Source organism: Pseudorca crassidens, chromosome 9 (genome assembly GCF_039906515.1).
Source record: "Pseudorca crassidens isolate mPseCra1 chromosome 9, mPseCra1.hap1, whole genome shotgun sequence".
NCBI classification, from domain to species: Eukaryota; Metazoa; Chordata; class Mammalia; order Artiodactyla; family Delphinidae; genus Pseudorca; species Pseudorca crassidens.
In genome coordinates, this window is record NC_090304.1 from 1,336,276 (window position 1) to 1,351,501 (window position 15,226).

The 15,226-nt window shown below is 62.1% G+C and overlaps 2 protein-coding genes across 21 annotated transcripts in view; one reads left to right on the forward strand and one right to left on the reverse strand.

Annotated features, from left to right (window-relative positions):
- The window catches only part of BRSK2 (BR serine/threonine kinase 2), a 64,300-nt gene extending 58,887 nt beyond the window's left edge, over positions 1 to 5,413 (forward strand). For 5 of the 18 annotated variants that reach the window (XM_067747863.1, XM_067747864.1, XM_067747866.1 and 2 more), the window contains 2 exons: positions 2,117 to 2,164; positions 3,388 to 5,413. In XM_067747863.1, coding sequence (XP_067603964.1) covers positions 2,117 to 2,164; positions 3,388 to 3,611 — 272 coding nt within the window. In that variant the 3' untranslated portion in view covers positions 3,612 to 5,413. Of the gene's footprint in view, positions 1 to 2; positions 98 to 2,116; positions 2,165 to 3,387 lie in introns of all 18 variants that reach the window. The other 13 variants (XR_010945867.1, XR_010945870.1, XR_010945871.1 and 10 more) reach the window with 7 other exon arrangements.
- A 3,854-nt stretch (positions 5,414 to 9,267) lies between these two features.
- The window catches only part of MOB2 (MOB kinase activator 2), a 49,898-nt gene continuing 43,939 nt past the window's right edge, over positions 9,268 to 15,226 (reverse strand). For all 3 annotated transcript variants that reach the window (XM_067747880.1, XM_067747879.1, XM_067747881.1), the window contains exons 4-5: positions 10,596 to 10,720; positions 9,268 to 10,122 (exon numbers count right to left, since the gene is read on the reverse strand). In XM_067747880.1, the coding sequence (XP_067603981.1) occupies positions 9,806 to 10,122; positions 10,596 to 10,720 (442 nt within the window). In that variant the 3' untranslated portion in view covers positions 9,268 to 9,805. The remainder of the gene's footprint in view (positions 10,123 to 10,595; positions 10,721 to 15,226) is intronic.

Consider the following 15,226-nt stretch of genomic DNA (forward strand, 5'->3'; position numbering starts at 1 on the left):
AGACCCCCCCCCGCCAGCTCCGGGACTAAGCTGGGGTGCTGGGCTTAAGGGCCAGAAGGTGGCCACCAGCTACGAGAGTAGCCTCTGACGCTGGCAGGTAAGGTGTCCAGCCCCGCCGCTGGGGCAGGGAGGGGCTGCGGGCAGGTCCTCTGCGAGAGCCAGACTGGCCCCGAGGAGGCACCCTGTGCCCACCCATGTGTCCAGCGGCCACCTCCCGGCCCTGGACAGGCCCCGCAGGCCCAGCACCCAGCCGAACGGCTGGACACAGGGGCAGCCCGGCCCCAGGCCAGCGAGAGCAGGCTCCGGCAGAGCAGTGACCAAGGTGCTGCCGGGAGCCCTGCCGCCCTCAAGGGGTCCCCCACGTAGCACTCTCCAGGGCTGTGGGCCTGGTGCCCACACTGGCTGGCATGTGAGGGGCTGTCCGCCACCCACCCTCCCCGTGGCGGGCAGGACACAGGGGCCCTGAGGTCCAGTCAAAGCAGGGGCTCCCCAGCTGGGCCTAGAGGGGGCCACACAGGAATGGGGCTGCCCAGGCCTGCAGGTGCCAGGGGCCCGGGAGCCTGAGGGTCTGTGCCGCTCGGCACCTGGCGGGGAGTGGCTGCAGCCCTGTGGGTGCGGGTGAGCCCCGGGGGCATGTGCATGAGCTGTTAGGGAGGGCGAGCGGCGCGCGTGCGCTCAGCGGGAGCTGGCAGCTCACCACGAGGCCTGTGTCGGGGTGTGGGGTCTGGGGAGCACAGGGTCCAGCCCAGCCCCACCTCTCAGAGCCCCCTGTGGCCAGCCGTCTGTGCTTCTGTGTAGGGTCCTAGAGGCCAGACCTGCCCCACTGTCCACCCGCCCCTGCCATCCTCATTCCATCGTCTGTGTTTCACCTGCCCCCCTTTTCTCCCCCCAGCGTGTGCCTCACTGCCCTATTGGTGGGTTGGGGCTGGAGGAGCCCCGACACCCTGGCCCTGGGAGCCAGGCTGGCCCGGGGGCCGGTGCCTTTAAGGCCTCCACGTCGGAGCAGAGCAGTGCTCAGAGGGGGAAACCGAGGCTGGGGAAGGACAGAGCTTGTTCAGGGAGGCAAGCAAGGGGCCTGGTGTGCCGCCCAGGGGACAGCCGTGCCTGCACCCACCCCGCCCAGCGCCACGGTCCCTCTTTGCTCCTGGCCAGGCAGAGTCCCACCCTAAGGGATACCATTCTGTCTGTCGGCGAACGTGCCCTGCTCTAGGTCCCAGGCCCAGCAGTAAGCAGGGCGGACACGGTCCTTCTGCAGGGCCCCATCCCCGTTTTAGCCCTGGGCCCAAACCCACGTCCCTGGAGACTGTTGGGTGCCTGCCCTGGGCCAAGCCCATCTCCCCTGCCTTCCTTCAGGGAGCCCTGGGCCTGGGGAGCCCACTCCGGGACCCCAGCCCATCCCTTGGCCCCGTCCCCAGGCCTCCCCGAGGGGTCAGCCCTTCCCAACACCCTCCCCCCATACTGGACACTCTGGCCCAGCAAGCTCAGTCCTAGAGCCACTGGAGGAGGGGGCAGAAGCGGGGGCCCCTCGGGCACCAGGCCAAGAGATCTGGTGGCCACTCCAATAGGGCCCCCACCCAGCCCAGGGAGGGGAGGCCCCAGTGAGGGCCGGGAGGCAGCCGCCCTCCACCCCAGGCTCTGCTGCCTTCCCTACCCCCAGCCCTAACACGGCCAAGCCCCGCAGAGAGCGGGAGAGGGTGTGCCACCGTGAGTCGAGGGGCGAATGGGAGCCTTGCGGCCACGTGAGCCACAGAGAGCCAGGGTGAGGACACGGAGGTGGCAGCGTAGACCGCAGCCGGGGACCTGGCCCTCTCGGCTCCGAGGCGTGTGTCCTGGGCCCAGAGGGCAGAAGGGAGGGCGGGCCAGGCAGGACGCTCCACTGCCCAGGAGAGGGGCCCCACTCCAGGCTGGCCCTCTGCTGAGCCCCTCCTCTCTGAGCCGCCCACTCCAGGCTCTACCCACCTGAGCCCCACCCCTTGGCCACAGCCCCTCCACCCCACTCCAGGCTCCGCCCCCTCCCCCAGGGCCTGGCCGAGGCTGCAGGCAGCACCGGCTTGAGGTCTGAGCCGGAAGCCTTTTTCACACGTCTCCCTCCCCCTCTCTCCGTTCTGTGCTCCAGACACCACTAACTGTATGGAAATGATGACGGGGAGGCTTTCCAAATGTGGTAAGAACCCCTCACGCTCACCTGGGCCCCCCCAGCCTGTCACCCCCACCGCTCACCCTGCACCCCCTGCAGCCTGCTCCTGGCTGGGTGCTGCCCCGCCACCCCCCGGGGCTGTCCTGGGATCCCTGTGTACACGAGGGGCCCGGACATGCGCACGTGGCCTCGCTGGCCCCCACGGCGCCCAGCCGTGCCCAGCCCCCCAGCCCCTGCCACAGGCAGCCTCGGTCACCCTCCAGGGCGGGCACAGGCCCGGCCCTAGGATCAGGGCAGGCCACGGAGGGACCCCAAGGCTCAGCAGGAAAGGGTGCCCAAGCCCCAAGGCCAGCAAGGCTCCCACGTCTGGGCCCTGGCCGGGGGTCAGGGTGGCCCCTAGGCCTTGGGCCGGAGACTGGCGTCACGCCCTCTCTGCCCACTGGAGGGGGGGCGGGGAGCGGCTCCTGCCCAGGCCCTGAGCTGCCTGGCCGCAGGTGCGCCGGCCGCTCGCCCTGCCGCAGCTGGCGGGGAGAGGGCCCTGCCCGTTCCTGCTCAGGTGGGGGCCAGGTTTAGGAGATAGAACTGAGGTGACCCCAGTCGCGCATCTGGACCGTGAGCACAGGCCCCCGGGTGGGGCGGGGCCCCGCTTCTGCCCCGCCCTTCTTGCCCTCCAGACATGCCCTCTGGGACCAGGGCCCCCACTGTGGCTGCCTGCCCAGCCCCCCTACACCCCAGCTCCATGCCTGTCCACCCACCCATCCGTCCGTCTGTCCACTGCTGACCTCTGTGTCCACGCTGTGCCACCCGGGCTGGCTGGGGGCCGGGCTCCAGGCCTCCTGGGAGGAGTGTGGCAGGCCTGCTGGCTCCAGCCTCCCCGGCCGCCAGCCCCAGGGTCCTGCTCGGCCCCGGCCTTTACGCGTCTGTCTCCAGAGCTGGGCCGGCCCGCTGGCCAGGCTGCGGGGCTGACGGAGGCCGAGGCTCAGGTGGAGGGAGGGCCGGTCCTTTGGGAGGCCTGGCGAGGGAGGAAGGTGCCCACTGGCCCCAGCTTCCGCCCCGCAGCCCAGAGGCCTCGAGCCCCCACCGGCCGCCTGCCCTGCTTGCTGCCGCGGCCCCGCTCACCCGCTCGGACCCCCTCACGGGCCTTTCGTTCATTGTTCATTCGTCTGTTGTTCTCTCTCTTCCCTCCCTCCCTCCCTCCCTCCTTTTCTCTCTTTTCTTTTTTTCTTTTGTCTTCTGTTCTGTGCACCCAGGCAGCCCATTGAGTAACTTCTTTGACGTAATTAAACAACTTTTTTCAGACGAGAAGAACGGGCAGGCGGCCCAGGCCCCCAGCACGCCCGCCAAGCGGAGTGCCCACGGCCCACTCGGGGACTCCGCGGCCGCTGGCCCCGGCCCTGGAGGGGACGCCGAGTACCCAGCGGGCAAGGACACGGCCAGGACGGGGCCGCCCGCCGCCCGCCGAGAGCAGCCTTAGACACATAGCCCCCTCCCCCTGCACGGCCCCGACAGTGGCCCCCAGGCCGCCTCGCCGCCCGCTCGCCTGCCCGCCGCCCGCCCGGTGTGGACCCGGGGCTGCGCCCGTCTGTCCGTCTAGACTGTTGTGAAGCCGGGGAGGAAAGGAAAGGGGGCACCGGGGGCCACAGCCGCGGCTGGGCCACCCGCGCCCGCTCTCTCTTTCTCTCGCTGTCTCTCTCCCTGCCTGTCTCTGACAACGCCACTGTTTCCGCTCTGATACCAGGAATTATCCCGAAAAGTTAACATGTCATCTCCACGAGGCCGTCCTCCGTGCTCTGCACCGGATACCGGCTGACCGAAGGCAGCTGCCGTGGACCTGCCCTCTCTCCTCTCCTGCTGCTGCCGCCCACTGGGCAGTGAGGCCCTGCCCGCCCGCCAGCTCTGCCCAGTTTCAGCTCCGCATGGCCACGGGGAGGAGGACCCGGCCCCGACGGGAGGCCGCCTCGGGCCCACCCGACTGGACGCGCGGTGACCAGTGCCCCCGGCGGGTCCGGCCAGCCTCCGGGGCAGGCCCAAGGGGGTGAAGCAGCCGTCTGGCCCGGCCGGCACGGCCTCTCCTCAGCACGTCCCCTCCCTGCTGCTCCCTCCTCGTCCACGTCCATGCACCTCAGCGCCGCCCACCTGCCTCGCCGCATCCCACCCCCCCAGCTCCCCGGGGGCTGCAGGTGGAAAGAAACCCCGGGGGCCCCGCAGCACCTGCCCACCTGCCCACCCGCCCGCCCGAGGGCAGGCCGAGATCAGTATTATTTACTTGCTGTTTTAACTTATTGAGTTTCTTTACTTCTCCGTTCAGGGAAGGGGCAGCAGCAGCGCCGTCCTGCCGTCTGTCTGTGTGTGTGTCTTGGGCAGGGTGGGGTCTGGGCCAAGGTGCCCCGTGGACAGAGCGGTCGGGGTGCCGGGGCCGCGGGGGCAGCCGGCCGATGCAGCGCCGGCAAGCTACTGTAAACTTTAAAGAATTCCTGCAAGATATTTTTATAAACTTTTTTTCTTGGTTGTTTTTGGAGAAGGGTGTTGGCGGGGGGGACCACGGGGCAGGGCTAGGCTTTGAGTCCGGTTCTTACTATACACATGCATATAAATATATTTAGAGAACGGCACGGTTCGCTCCGTCCCCGGTTCTGTGCCGTTATCGTGGAGAAGCGACTCCAGTCCTATGGGGGCCGGGCACGGCCAGGGCCCCTCCGCCAGGCCCGGGCTGGGGGCCATCTTGGTTTTGTGTCCGAGTGCGGGGCGGGAGGAAGGCCCGAGCCGGCCGCCTATACACCACATGCAAGATGGCAGGGCCACTGCAGGGTTTTTTTTTTTACTAAAATGACAAAAAAAGTTCAAAACAAAACAAAACAAAAAGCAACAAAGGACAGAGAACGGCAGCGGCGCCCTCGGCAGCGCGCCCTCTGTCCCCGGAGGGGCCGTGAGGCACGTGTGGCTGCGCCCTCGCTGGGGCAAGCCCACTTCGCATCTGGCGCCCCGCCCGCCCGCCCGCCCGCCCCGCCCGTCGTGCATAGATTTTAATGCTTCTGCCCCACTGGCCCCTGCCGCAGGCTGGGATTTCAATACCCAACACAAAATGAAACGCCTCTAACAGCAAAAGCCGCGGCACAAGCGGAGGCCCAGAAAGCAATACCTCTCGCTAGCCTTCCTCTTTCGTACTCGGGACACACACAGACGCCACGGGAACGGACAAGCCCCACCCCGTGTATCCCCTGTCAAGTAACTGTGAGCAGCGTTAGTTCCGAACAATAAATTCCTTCAGCAAAGACACCCACGCCGGTCTCCATGCGGGCGGGCGGGCGGGGATGTGGGACCACCTGGGACCGCCCCTGCCAGGTGTGCGCGTGCTACTTCCGCCCCAGCCAGAGGACGGGCCCTGTGCCGCGGGTCTGCGCGGGCATCACACGGGCTGGGCCAGGTGGGAAGCAGCACAGGGAAGCACCACCAGAGGCTGACACGGAGCTCTGCTGGGGATGGGGTGCCTGGCGAGTACGGCCCCCTGCCCGGCCACTGCAGCTCTGCTGCCACCCCGAGACCTCAGCCCGAGACCAGCACCTGGGCTTCTTCCTGGAGGATGAACCTTCTCTCCACTCCTTCCATGGGAAGAGGCAGATGGGGAGCGTGGCCCAGCCCTGCAAGTGATGAGCCAAGGCTGGCGGGCAGGCCCTGGAGACGGCGGCTGGCAGGGCAGTGTGGTCCCAGCCGTGCCCACCATGCCCGCCAGCCAGGGACGGAGGCACCATGACCACGCACCAGGGAGCCACCCCCTCTGCCGCTGCGGCGTGAAGGACAGGTGCAGCCTCCCGAGTGCCACGGACCACCCAGCCGCACGTCTCGAGGGCAGCACCTGGCAGTCACCACGCAGCCCTGAGGAGGGACGAGCAGCAGCCCGACGGGGGGTCCCGGTAGAGACCACAACGCTCTCGGAAGCCTCCCCCAGCCTCTCACGTGTGGAGGGGGTCAGGTGTGGCCTGGCCACTCTGCACCCAGCCGTCTACACCACCGCAGCACTACCGACCTTGGGGCTGCGTGGTTCTCTGTGGTGGGGACCGTCCTGCCCGTGGCAGAATGTCAGCGTCATCCATGGCCTCTACCTACTAGATGCCGGTAGCAGCCTCCCAGCCCCACGTGACAAACTGTTTCCAACCTTGCCATCCATCCCTGAGGGTGGACAGATCAGCCCTAAAGAGTTCGCGCTCTTGCCTCCTACACCCCCTTGCTGGAGGGCGCCAGGAGCGTGCCACGCTTCACTGGCTTAGTTGTGAGCTCGGGAGCTCTGCTGGAAGGACACGAATGAGGGTCTGCTGACATGGAGCTGCGGCCCTCTTTTGCCCAGCCCCTTTGAGGGAGGCCTCAGAAGGTACTCTGGGGCCAGGTCCTGTTGCTGTCTCTGGGCTGCATGGTGTCCCATTAACTTTAGCTTAAAAGCCAAGTTGGAGGAGGGGGTTCGGTTGCTACGTCTCGCCAGGGAACGTGGTTATGTGGCTCCTGGCCAAGCCACCAGGGTTCCCTGACCTGTGCTTCTGCATGTGCCTTACTGAGAGAGCAGCTGACACACACGGGCCTCCTCTTCTCCCACTTGGCCCTCTCAACGTTTGCAGTCTGATGTGTCAGCCTTAGCGGGCACACGATGGAGTACCCAGAAGGAAATACCACAGAACACCCAGCAGACGGCCAGCTTTCCGTATGCCCACCACCGCACTCCTTTAGCGGGAAGGGGCCGCTTCCCTGCGATCCCACTTCTGAACCAAAGCAGGCTCAAAAACTGTTAGTGTCACATATTTACTAAAATAGAAAATAAAACCCAACACACGAGGACTCGCTACGTGCCAGATACCTCTGAGCACTTCACGCTGAGCATTAAGCCGAATGGTCCTCACGCCATTTTCTATGAAGTAGAAACGTAAATGGGTGCTTGTGAAAAACAAAAAGGGATATGTGGTGGGTCCAGCAGCTGGTGAGAGGATGACTTCTCAGGCCCCACTCTCAGGTAGCCAGCCCGACTGGCCTGGGAGCTGGGTTCCTGGTGAACAAACAACGTGGTGTGCTCGCCAAAGCAATCATGGATGGGGGTGGGGGAGACAGTCTGACCCGTGTCCCCACAGGGGCTCTGAGTGCTCCCGGGCAGCAGAGGCAGAGTGGGCAGGGGCACACACGAGGGAGGGGATGTGTGAGCAGCGGCCCAGCCTCATTCTGCTCTGCCAGGAGCCCGCCCTAGACTCTGTCCATGCTCTCAGTGGACAGGTGGGGCAGGGGCCCCAGGCTCCTCGGCCGTGAGATGGAGCGATTCCTGGCGTCACGAGGCTGCTCCAGGGAGCGCGCTGCTGGAGGTGGGCTGGCCTCATCCTGCCCTCCCCTCTCCCCGGGCTTCAGTGCCCACTCCTCCTGCCCTCACCCCCGGCCACCAAGTCCACTCCACTCCCCCGTCACACTTCGCCTTTCCTGGGCCCCCGCCGCTCCCCACCACCAGCCCAGGTCCTCGGTGTGACTCAGAGAGGGGTGGGGCTTCTGGCACGGAGCAGACAGTGGCCGGGACCAGGAGGAGAGAAAACCTGTGTGAGCTCCAGGCAGGGACGGACGTCTGCGGAGGAGGAGGGCAGCAGAGACGGACACACACGAGGGAGGGGAGCCAAGTGCCGGCCTCGGGGCCTCAGGTGGGATTGCGGGGTCTATGCTGTTAGTCACAAGCCCAAGCACTGCCGTCTGTCACACTCATCCTTGGAGTCAGGCCCTGGGTGGAGTGGATCATCTCTGTGGGCCCTCAGAATGACCCTGTGAGAGTTCCATGGCCCGGCTCACAGATGTATGAGTCTCCTACTGCTGCTGTAACAAGTTAACCAAAAACCAAGTGGCTTAAAACCACACAAATGTGCCATCTTAAGATCTGGACGCCGAGAACTGGGTCTCACTGGCTACAATCAAGGTGCTGGCAGGGCTGCGTTCCTTCTGGAGGCCCTGGGGAAATCCATTTCCTTGTCTTTTCCAGCTTCTTGAGGCCGCCTGCACCCCTGGCTCGCAGCCCCTTCCTCGGTCTTCAAAGCCAGCAACATCAGATGAGCCCTTCTCACCCTGCCATCTCTCTGCTTCTCCCTCTTCTGCCCCCTCCCAGTTTTGAGGAATCTTGTGATTACACTGGGCCCAGATAATCTCTCCATCTCAAGTTCAGCTCATTAGCAACCTTACTTCCACCTGCAGCTTTACTCCCCCTTCGCTATGGAAGGTAACATGTTGAGTTTCCAGGCATTAGGCTGTGGACTCTCTTTCTTTTGGCGGGGGGAGGTGCGCATTAGTCTGCTTACCGCAGACTGCCCTCTAGCAAGTCCCACATCTACCTCACGTGTAAAACACCCCCCGTTCCTGAGGTCTCCAGAAGTCTCAACCCATTATGGTTTCAAGTCAAACCCCAAATCTCATCTAAATCATCTGAATCAGGTAAAAGTGAAACTTCGAGTATGATCCACCCTAGCACAAAATTCCTTTCCATGTTGAGCCTGTGGACCTAGGAAAGTTATCTACTTCCAAACTACGATGGTAGAACAGGCAGAAGATGCCAGGTGCAGGGTCGGGGGACAGGGCCCCCACAGAAGCCCCTCACCTCTGCCCACAGGGGGCTGGACAAGCTCCAGGGTTGTTCGTGCCACGGCCACCCTGCCCAGCCTGCGCTGCAGCACACACCCCTCTCTCGAGCTCTCCCTATGCCCACCCCTCAGGCAGTGCTGCCCTGTCCAGAGGTGGTCCCTGCAGCAGAGCCCCTGGGACGGGCGGGCTGCCTGGGAAGCACCCCCAGCCGACTCCAGCCCACCCTCTAGGGTCCCTGCCGCCTGCGTGGAGAGGGCACAGCACAGGGAGTGAGTGGTCAAGGGCCCCTGGAGACTCGAGACACAAAGCACAGCCCCCGTCCCCCGCAGACACGTTCAGCAGGGGGGCCTGTGGTCGGCCCCTGCAAGAAGGGTGGCACCTGCCCCTGGCCAGCACAGCCTTGGTCAGCGAGAGGGCTCCACCGCCCGGGCTGCAGGGGAGGGCGCTGCCCCAGGGGCGCAGAGGGGCGGGGAAGGGCAGAGGAGAGGGGTGTGTGGCCAGACCAGAGGGCACCGAGACGCTGAGGACACACGCAGGCGCTGACCTGAGAGAAGTCTTTTTATTACACCCGCACAGGGAAGCCAGGCTCTCCCCCTGCCCCCGACCGCGTCTCCGCACAAGCCGCCCGCCAGGGCACCGGGATCCGAGCCGGGCAGCCCAGGGGGCCCCTCCTGGGCAGCGGGGGCAGCGCAGGGAGACAGGGCCGCAGCTCGGTGCGCTGCAGCCTCCCCCTCCCCACCCGCCCTGAGCCACCAACAGCCGAGGTCCAGACCAAGCGGGAGAGAGGAGGAGAAGGCCACCCCCAGCCCTAACCAAGACGAAACACGGTGGAAGCGAAGCCTGCGGTCCCCACCTCGGGGGAAGGAGCCCCGCCTGTCGCGTGTCTCCCCGGAGGCCGAGCCAGGTGGCGGGGCAGGCGCAGAAGACCGGGAGAGACGGACCCACAGAAGGGGACTTGGACGGGGGCGGTCCCTAAGTGTCTGCTGAGCAGACGAGCGGAGTCCCAAAGTTCTCGGTGCCGGCGGCACAGAGCGCCCGCGCCCACACTCCGCGCGCCGCCTCTCCGCACGCGGGCGGCCGGGCTCACCTCTCCTTCACGTGGTTCTGTGCGCCCGCCGCCCCGCCCGCCCCGTCCCCGCCCCCGCGGCCCCCGCCGCCGCCGCCGCCGCCGCCGCACAGCACCTCCGTCAGGTCGTCCATGACCGCCGTCTCTTTGGGGTCGAGCAGGTTGAACTCGCGGGCAAAGAGGATGAAATGCACGTAGAGCGTGTTCAAGTGTCCGTGCAGCTCGAGCGCCAGGGTCTCCTTGAAGTGCGACGAGTAGATGTGCGCCAGCACGTGGAACAGGTACTTGCAGATCTTCTTCACCAGGGACTCGAAGGAGCTGGGGAACTCGCGGCCTGCGGGGAGGGGGCCGTCAGCCCGCCCTGGCCCCACGGCGCCGCCCCCCGACCCCGCAGCCCTCACGGAGCCGCCCACCGCAACACCTGAGTGACCCAGCACCCGGGGCGGGGCCGCGAGGGTGGCTGCTCACCGAGCTGTACTGGGTGCCTCTGTGACGAGGGGCCCGCGACCCCGCCGCGCATGGCCTAAAGCCGGGACAGGCGCCCGGGGCGCCCTCTGTGGCCTGGGCCGCAGAGGAGGGGGGACCCGGGAGACGGGCACCTCCTGTCGGCCAGGTGCTGCCCTGGGCAGCTCAGGATGGGTCTGGGACCCCGCCGGGCCTGCTCAGGGCTGTACACAGCTGGGGGTGCTGCTCGACAGCTGCAAGCCCCCCCTCCCCGGCAAGGGGACCTCGAGGGCCTGGCCATGGGGGGAGGCGGGGTAGTGGAGGCCGCAGGTCCCAGAGCCTGGGGTGGGAGGGGCCACGCACCGTATTTTGTGGGGAACACGTCCTCGTCGGTCACCAGCTTCTGCACGGAGCTCATGACAAAGTCGACGTACTGGGGGGCCGTGCACTTCACCTTCTTGCCCCGCTCATCATACCAGTAGTACTGTCTGTGGGGACAGAGGGGGGCGGTGACGCCCGCGGCCAGGAGAGCTGGCTGTGCACAGCATCAGGAAACCAACGCGCACCTTCTGCTCTACACGTGGCCTCAGGCTTCGTTCTCTCAAAGAAACGCGTGTTGTTTTACGCATTATGTTAGATGTGTCCACGCTCTGTGCCTACCCCTTCCCGGAGGCCCTGCTGTGACTTGTCAGCTGGGCCTCGAGCCTCAGTAGCATCCCGGCTGCCACCAATAGAGGTCAAACCTTTGCCCTGGGCCGGGTGCTGAGGAGGCCTCTGTACATGGGAATCTGGCCCCTGGACGCCCCCCAAAGACCTCAGCCTGCCCCGTACACGGGGGTGGGTGTCGGGCAGACAGTCCTCAGGCTGCCCTGGGCCAGGGTGTTCGGGGTGTGGACACCTGGGTGTTCTTCTTACTGCGTAAGCCCAGCCGTGAAACCAAGCGCGTCTCCTAGCTCATGTAAACATGACCTATCCTCCAGCAGAACAAACACAAACCCCTGGTGGGCTCCCCCTGCAGCCACCAGCATCCCTCCCACCAAGGGCTCCAGTCTTCCCAACAGCAGGCCCTGTACCTTAAGGCTGGCTCGCCAAGAGCTGCACCAGAGCCCACAGCGGGGGCTGGGGGGACACAGGCTGCATCTGTCAGTGAGCGAGCGAGTGACCAGAGCACCCCCTTCCGTGGCCTAGCCGCCAACCCTGCCACAACCCTGCCCCAGCCAGCAGGTCTTCATGGAGACCTCCGCCCAGCATCCCCGCCCCCATTTAGATGACGTTACTTGGCTTCAGAACTGGCTTAGACCAGGTTCCCCCAACACCTCACCATCCCACCTTATCCCAGGCCAGCACCCCAGGCTGGCTCTGAGCACCCTGCCCTGATTTCCTGAGCTCACTAAGCACCCCTGGGTGACAGCCACGTGGGCTCACCCACCTCCACCACCTTGCCAGGCCTGTCGTCAGGACAGCAGGTCCCCATCTCTCGTGGCCAGCCTGACTCCAGCCAAAATAAAAAGGCACAGCCTGCCCACGTGACCTCAAGGCAGCCCTGCTGCCCGCCGCGCCCCTGCCCCCCACTGCCTCTAGCAGGAACCAAGGCTCTTCCCCGCCCCCAGGACCGGTTAGCTTATTTGTGCCCCTGGCAGGGCTGGGTGGGGGTCAGGCTGCAAGACAGGGAAAACAGCCCACACACAAATGGACAGGCCACCAGGAAAAAGGCCAACCTTCAGTGGACAAGGGGACACAGCCCTGACTGCCACTGGGTATCAGGCCCCGCCCACTGCCACCCCTGCTCCTCCCACCCACTAGCAGGCAGACTACACTTCAGTGCCACCTCAGCAGAGCCCTCCCTGCCACGCCTGCTCCCAGGCTGCCCCTAGGCACTGCTGGCCCCGCAGGGAGACGAGGCTGCCCCACCAGGCCCCCGAGTTGGTCAGACAAAGCCCCAAGAAGCTTGCCAAGCTCCCTGCCGGTCCCCAGCAGGGATCCAGAGCCCTCCCCACCACAGGGTGGCCCTGCTGCCCGTCCTTCCCCGGCCCGGACATCGGCACCATCTGAGGACATGCTCAGTGAAAGGACAAATGAATCGTCCCTCTCCTCACAACAGCCCCTGGGGTCCCCGGATCAGCTCGGGAGGGGCCCCAGCCAGAGGTCAGACACCGGCCCCAGCGATTCCCCACCCTGCTTGGTGCTGGATGCGACTGGCCCCGGGTGCCACACTCAGAAAAAACCACCGGAGCTAGAAAACGGGAAACATTTTCATGATGTCAGGCCCAGAGAGACCAGCCCCTTCGGGGCACTGTGGTCGCCCCGCCTGCGTGACAGCTGGAACACTCTGCTTTCAACGTTCCTCTTCTTCGTTTTCATTTTATTTTTGAACTGTCACACAGTAAAGCTGACTGGTTTGGGCATGCAGTCTTATGCATTTTAACCCAAATAGAGGACCCACAACGGGGCACAGCTCCCACCCCGGCCCCCGGCCTGCTGGTCAGTCCCCAGCACACTAGTGACGTGTCCTCAGGAACGCCACGCGATGTCCTGGGCCGGGCTCTGCGATCCATGCCACTGAGATGGACACCTTGTGGACGCGCCAGTCTGTCCAGACATTCACCTGCCGAAGGACATGTGTGTGGCCTCCTGTTTGGGGCAATTACGGGTCAGGCTGTTAAAACCCTCCCGGGCAGGTGTTTGTATGAGCACTAGTTCTCGTTTCTCCAGGGTGGACGCCCAGGAGTGGGACAGCTGGGCCCACGGTAGGTGAACGCCTTGTTTCCTGAGAAACCATCAACACGTTCTCGGAGCGGCTATCCTGCCAGGACCCCCTCCATCCTCACCGGCACCCGGCGCGTTTTATCAGGCGCTCCTGCAGCGCGGTCTGAATTCATACTTCTCCACCTGCTCGTGAGGCAGAGCCTCGCAGGTGCTCATCTGCCCTGCTTGGGTCCTCTTCCATGATCTGTCCAAGTCCTTTGTCCACTTGTGACCAGATTTTCTTACTGATGGGCTGTGAGGGCTCTTTGTCCATTCCGTGCACTGGTCCTTTCTCGGATATGGGACTATTCTGCAGTCTGTCCTCCCGTTCTCCTCACAGTGTCCTTCTCAGAGCAAAAGTTCTAAATTTTGATGAAGCCCAGTTTACGGATTCTTTCTCGCCTATGGACTGCAGCTCGTGTCAACGACCAAGAACGCTTCGCCTAACGCTATCACGAAGGTTTCCTCCTGTGTTTTCTTCTAGAAGTTTCATGTTTTATGTCTAGAATTCACTTCAAGTTAATTCTGGCAGAAGAGGACATGCAGCTGACTGGGTTTTCCAACAGCTCTGGTTGAAAAGTCTGTCCTTTCTCCATTGAATTCCTTTTGTATCTGTCAAACATCAAAGGGGCCATGTTTGTGGGGGTCCATTTCTGGACTCTATTCTGTTGCACTGATCTCTGTGTCTCTTCCTTCACCACCACCATGCTGTCCTGATTACCACAGTTTTATAGTAAATCTTCAAAATAGGCTGTGGGACTCTTCCAACTTGACTGTTCTTTTTTCAAAATCACTGTAGCTATTCCAGTGACTTTGCTATTCCATATAAATTTTAGAATCAGCTTGTTTCTATCAATAAAAACTCTGCTAGGATCTTAACTGAGATTGCAATAAATGAATTTACACTTCTGGTGTGTTGAGTCTTCCCATCCATGAACACAGTGCGCCTCTCATTCACGCCAGTCTTTGATTCCACTCATCAGCATTTTGTAGTTTCCAGCATAAAGGTCCTGTGCATGTTTCCTTAAGTCTGTACCTAAGTATTTCACTGTGCTTGGAGCTACTGTAAATGATATAATCTTATCCATTTCGTGTTCCAATTGTACACTGCCAGTATACAAACTATGATTGATTTTTGTGTGCTGACCTTGCTAATGTATTCATTAGACTTTTTGCTAGAATCCTTGGGGGTTTTTTTTCCTACATAGACAATCATGTTGTATGCGAATACAGTTTTATTTTCTTCTTCTCCAATTTGAAGGACTGCTATTTCTTTTCTTGCCTCACTGCATGACCCATCTTGGGTAAATTGCGGTATTTTGTGCCTTCCAAGGAATTGGTCCATTTAGTCTAAACTGTCAAATTTAATGTACGCGGAGACTTTGGTGATGTCTCTCCATTATCTCCTGGGTTTATCTTCAGGTCCCCTTTCCATTCCTTATTCGGATCATCGGAGCCTTTTCTCTCTTTACCTTTGTTAGCGTTACTAAAGGTTCCCAACCTCACCAACCCTTTCAGGCGTCAGCTTACGGTCTCGTGAACTTTTCCCACTGTTTGCAGAAATCAACGTCAGTGATTTCTGTTCTTATTTTACCATTTCTTTCCTTCTGCTCAATTTAGGGTTTTTTTTTTTTTTTTTTTGCTCTTCTTTTTTCTAGGTTCTTAATATGGAAGCTTAGATTGAATTGAGATCTTCTTCTAAAACAAGGGTTTAATCCTATAAACTTTCCTCTAACCCTTGCTTTAGCTGCGCCCCACAAGTTCAGATATGTTGCATTCTCATTTGCATTCCGTTTAAAACATTTCCTAATTTCCCTTGAGACTTCCCCTCTGACCCATGGACTATTGAAAAGCATGTTAATTTCTAAACGTTTGGAGATTTGTCCTCTTATTGATTTCTAATGTAATTACGGTCAGAAAACTTGCTCTGTGTCACTCCGATCCTTTAAAGTTTGCTAAGGTCTGTTTTGTGAGCCAGGATACGATCTACACTATTCTGATGAATAATCCCAGTGCACTTGAAAGGGATGTGCATTCTACTGCCGAGGGCGGAGTGTTGTGTAAATGTCAATTCAGTCCAGTTGGCTGATGGTGTTATTTAGTTCCAGATTCTTGCTGACTTTCTGCCTACTAGCTCCGTCTACTACCAAGAGAGGAATGTTGAAATCTCCAACCATAATGTGATTTTGTGTGTTTCTCCCTTTGGTTCTGTCCATCTGCTTTGTGTAGAGCCCGGTTGTTTGGTACAT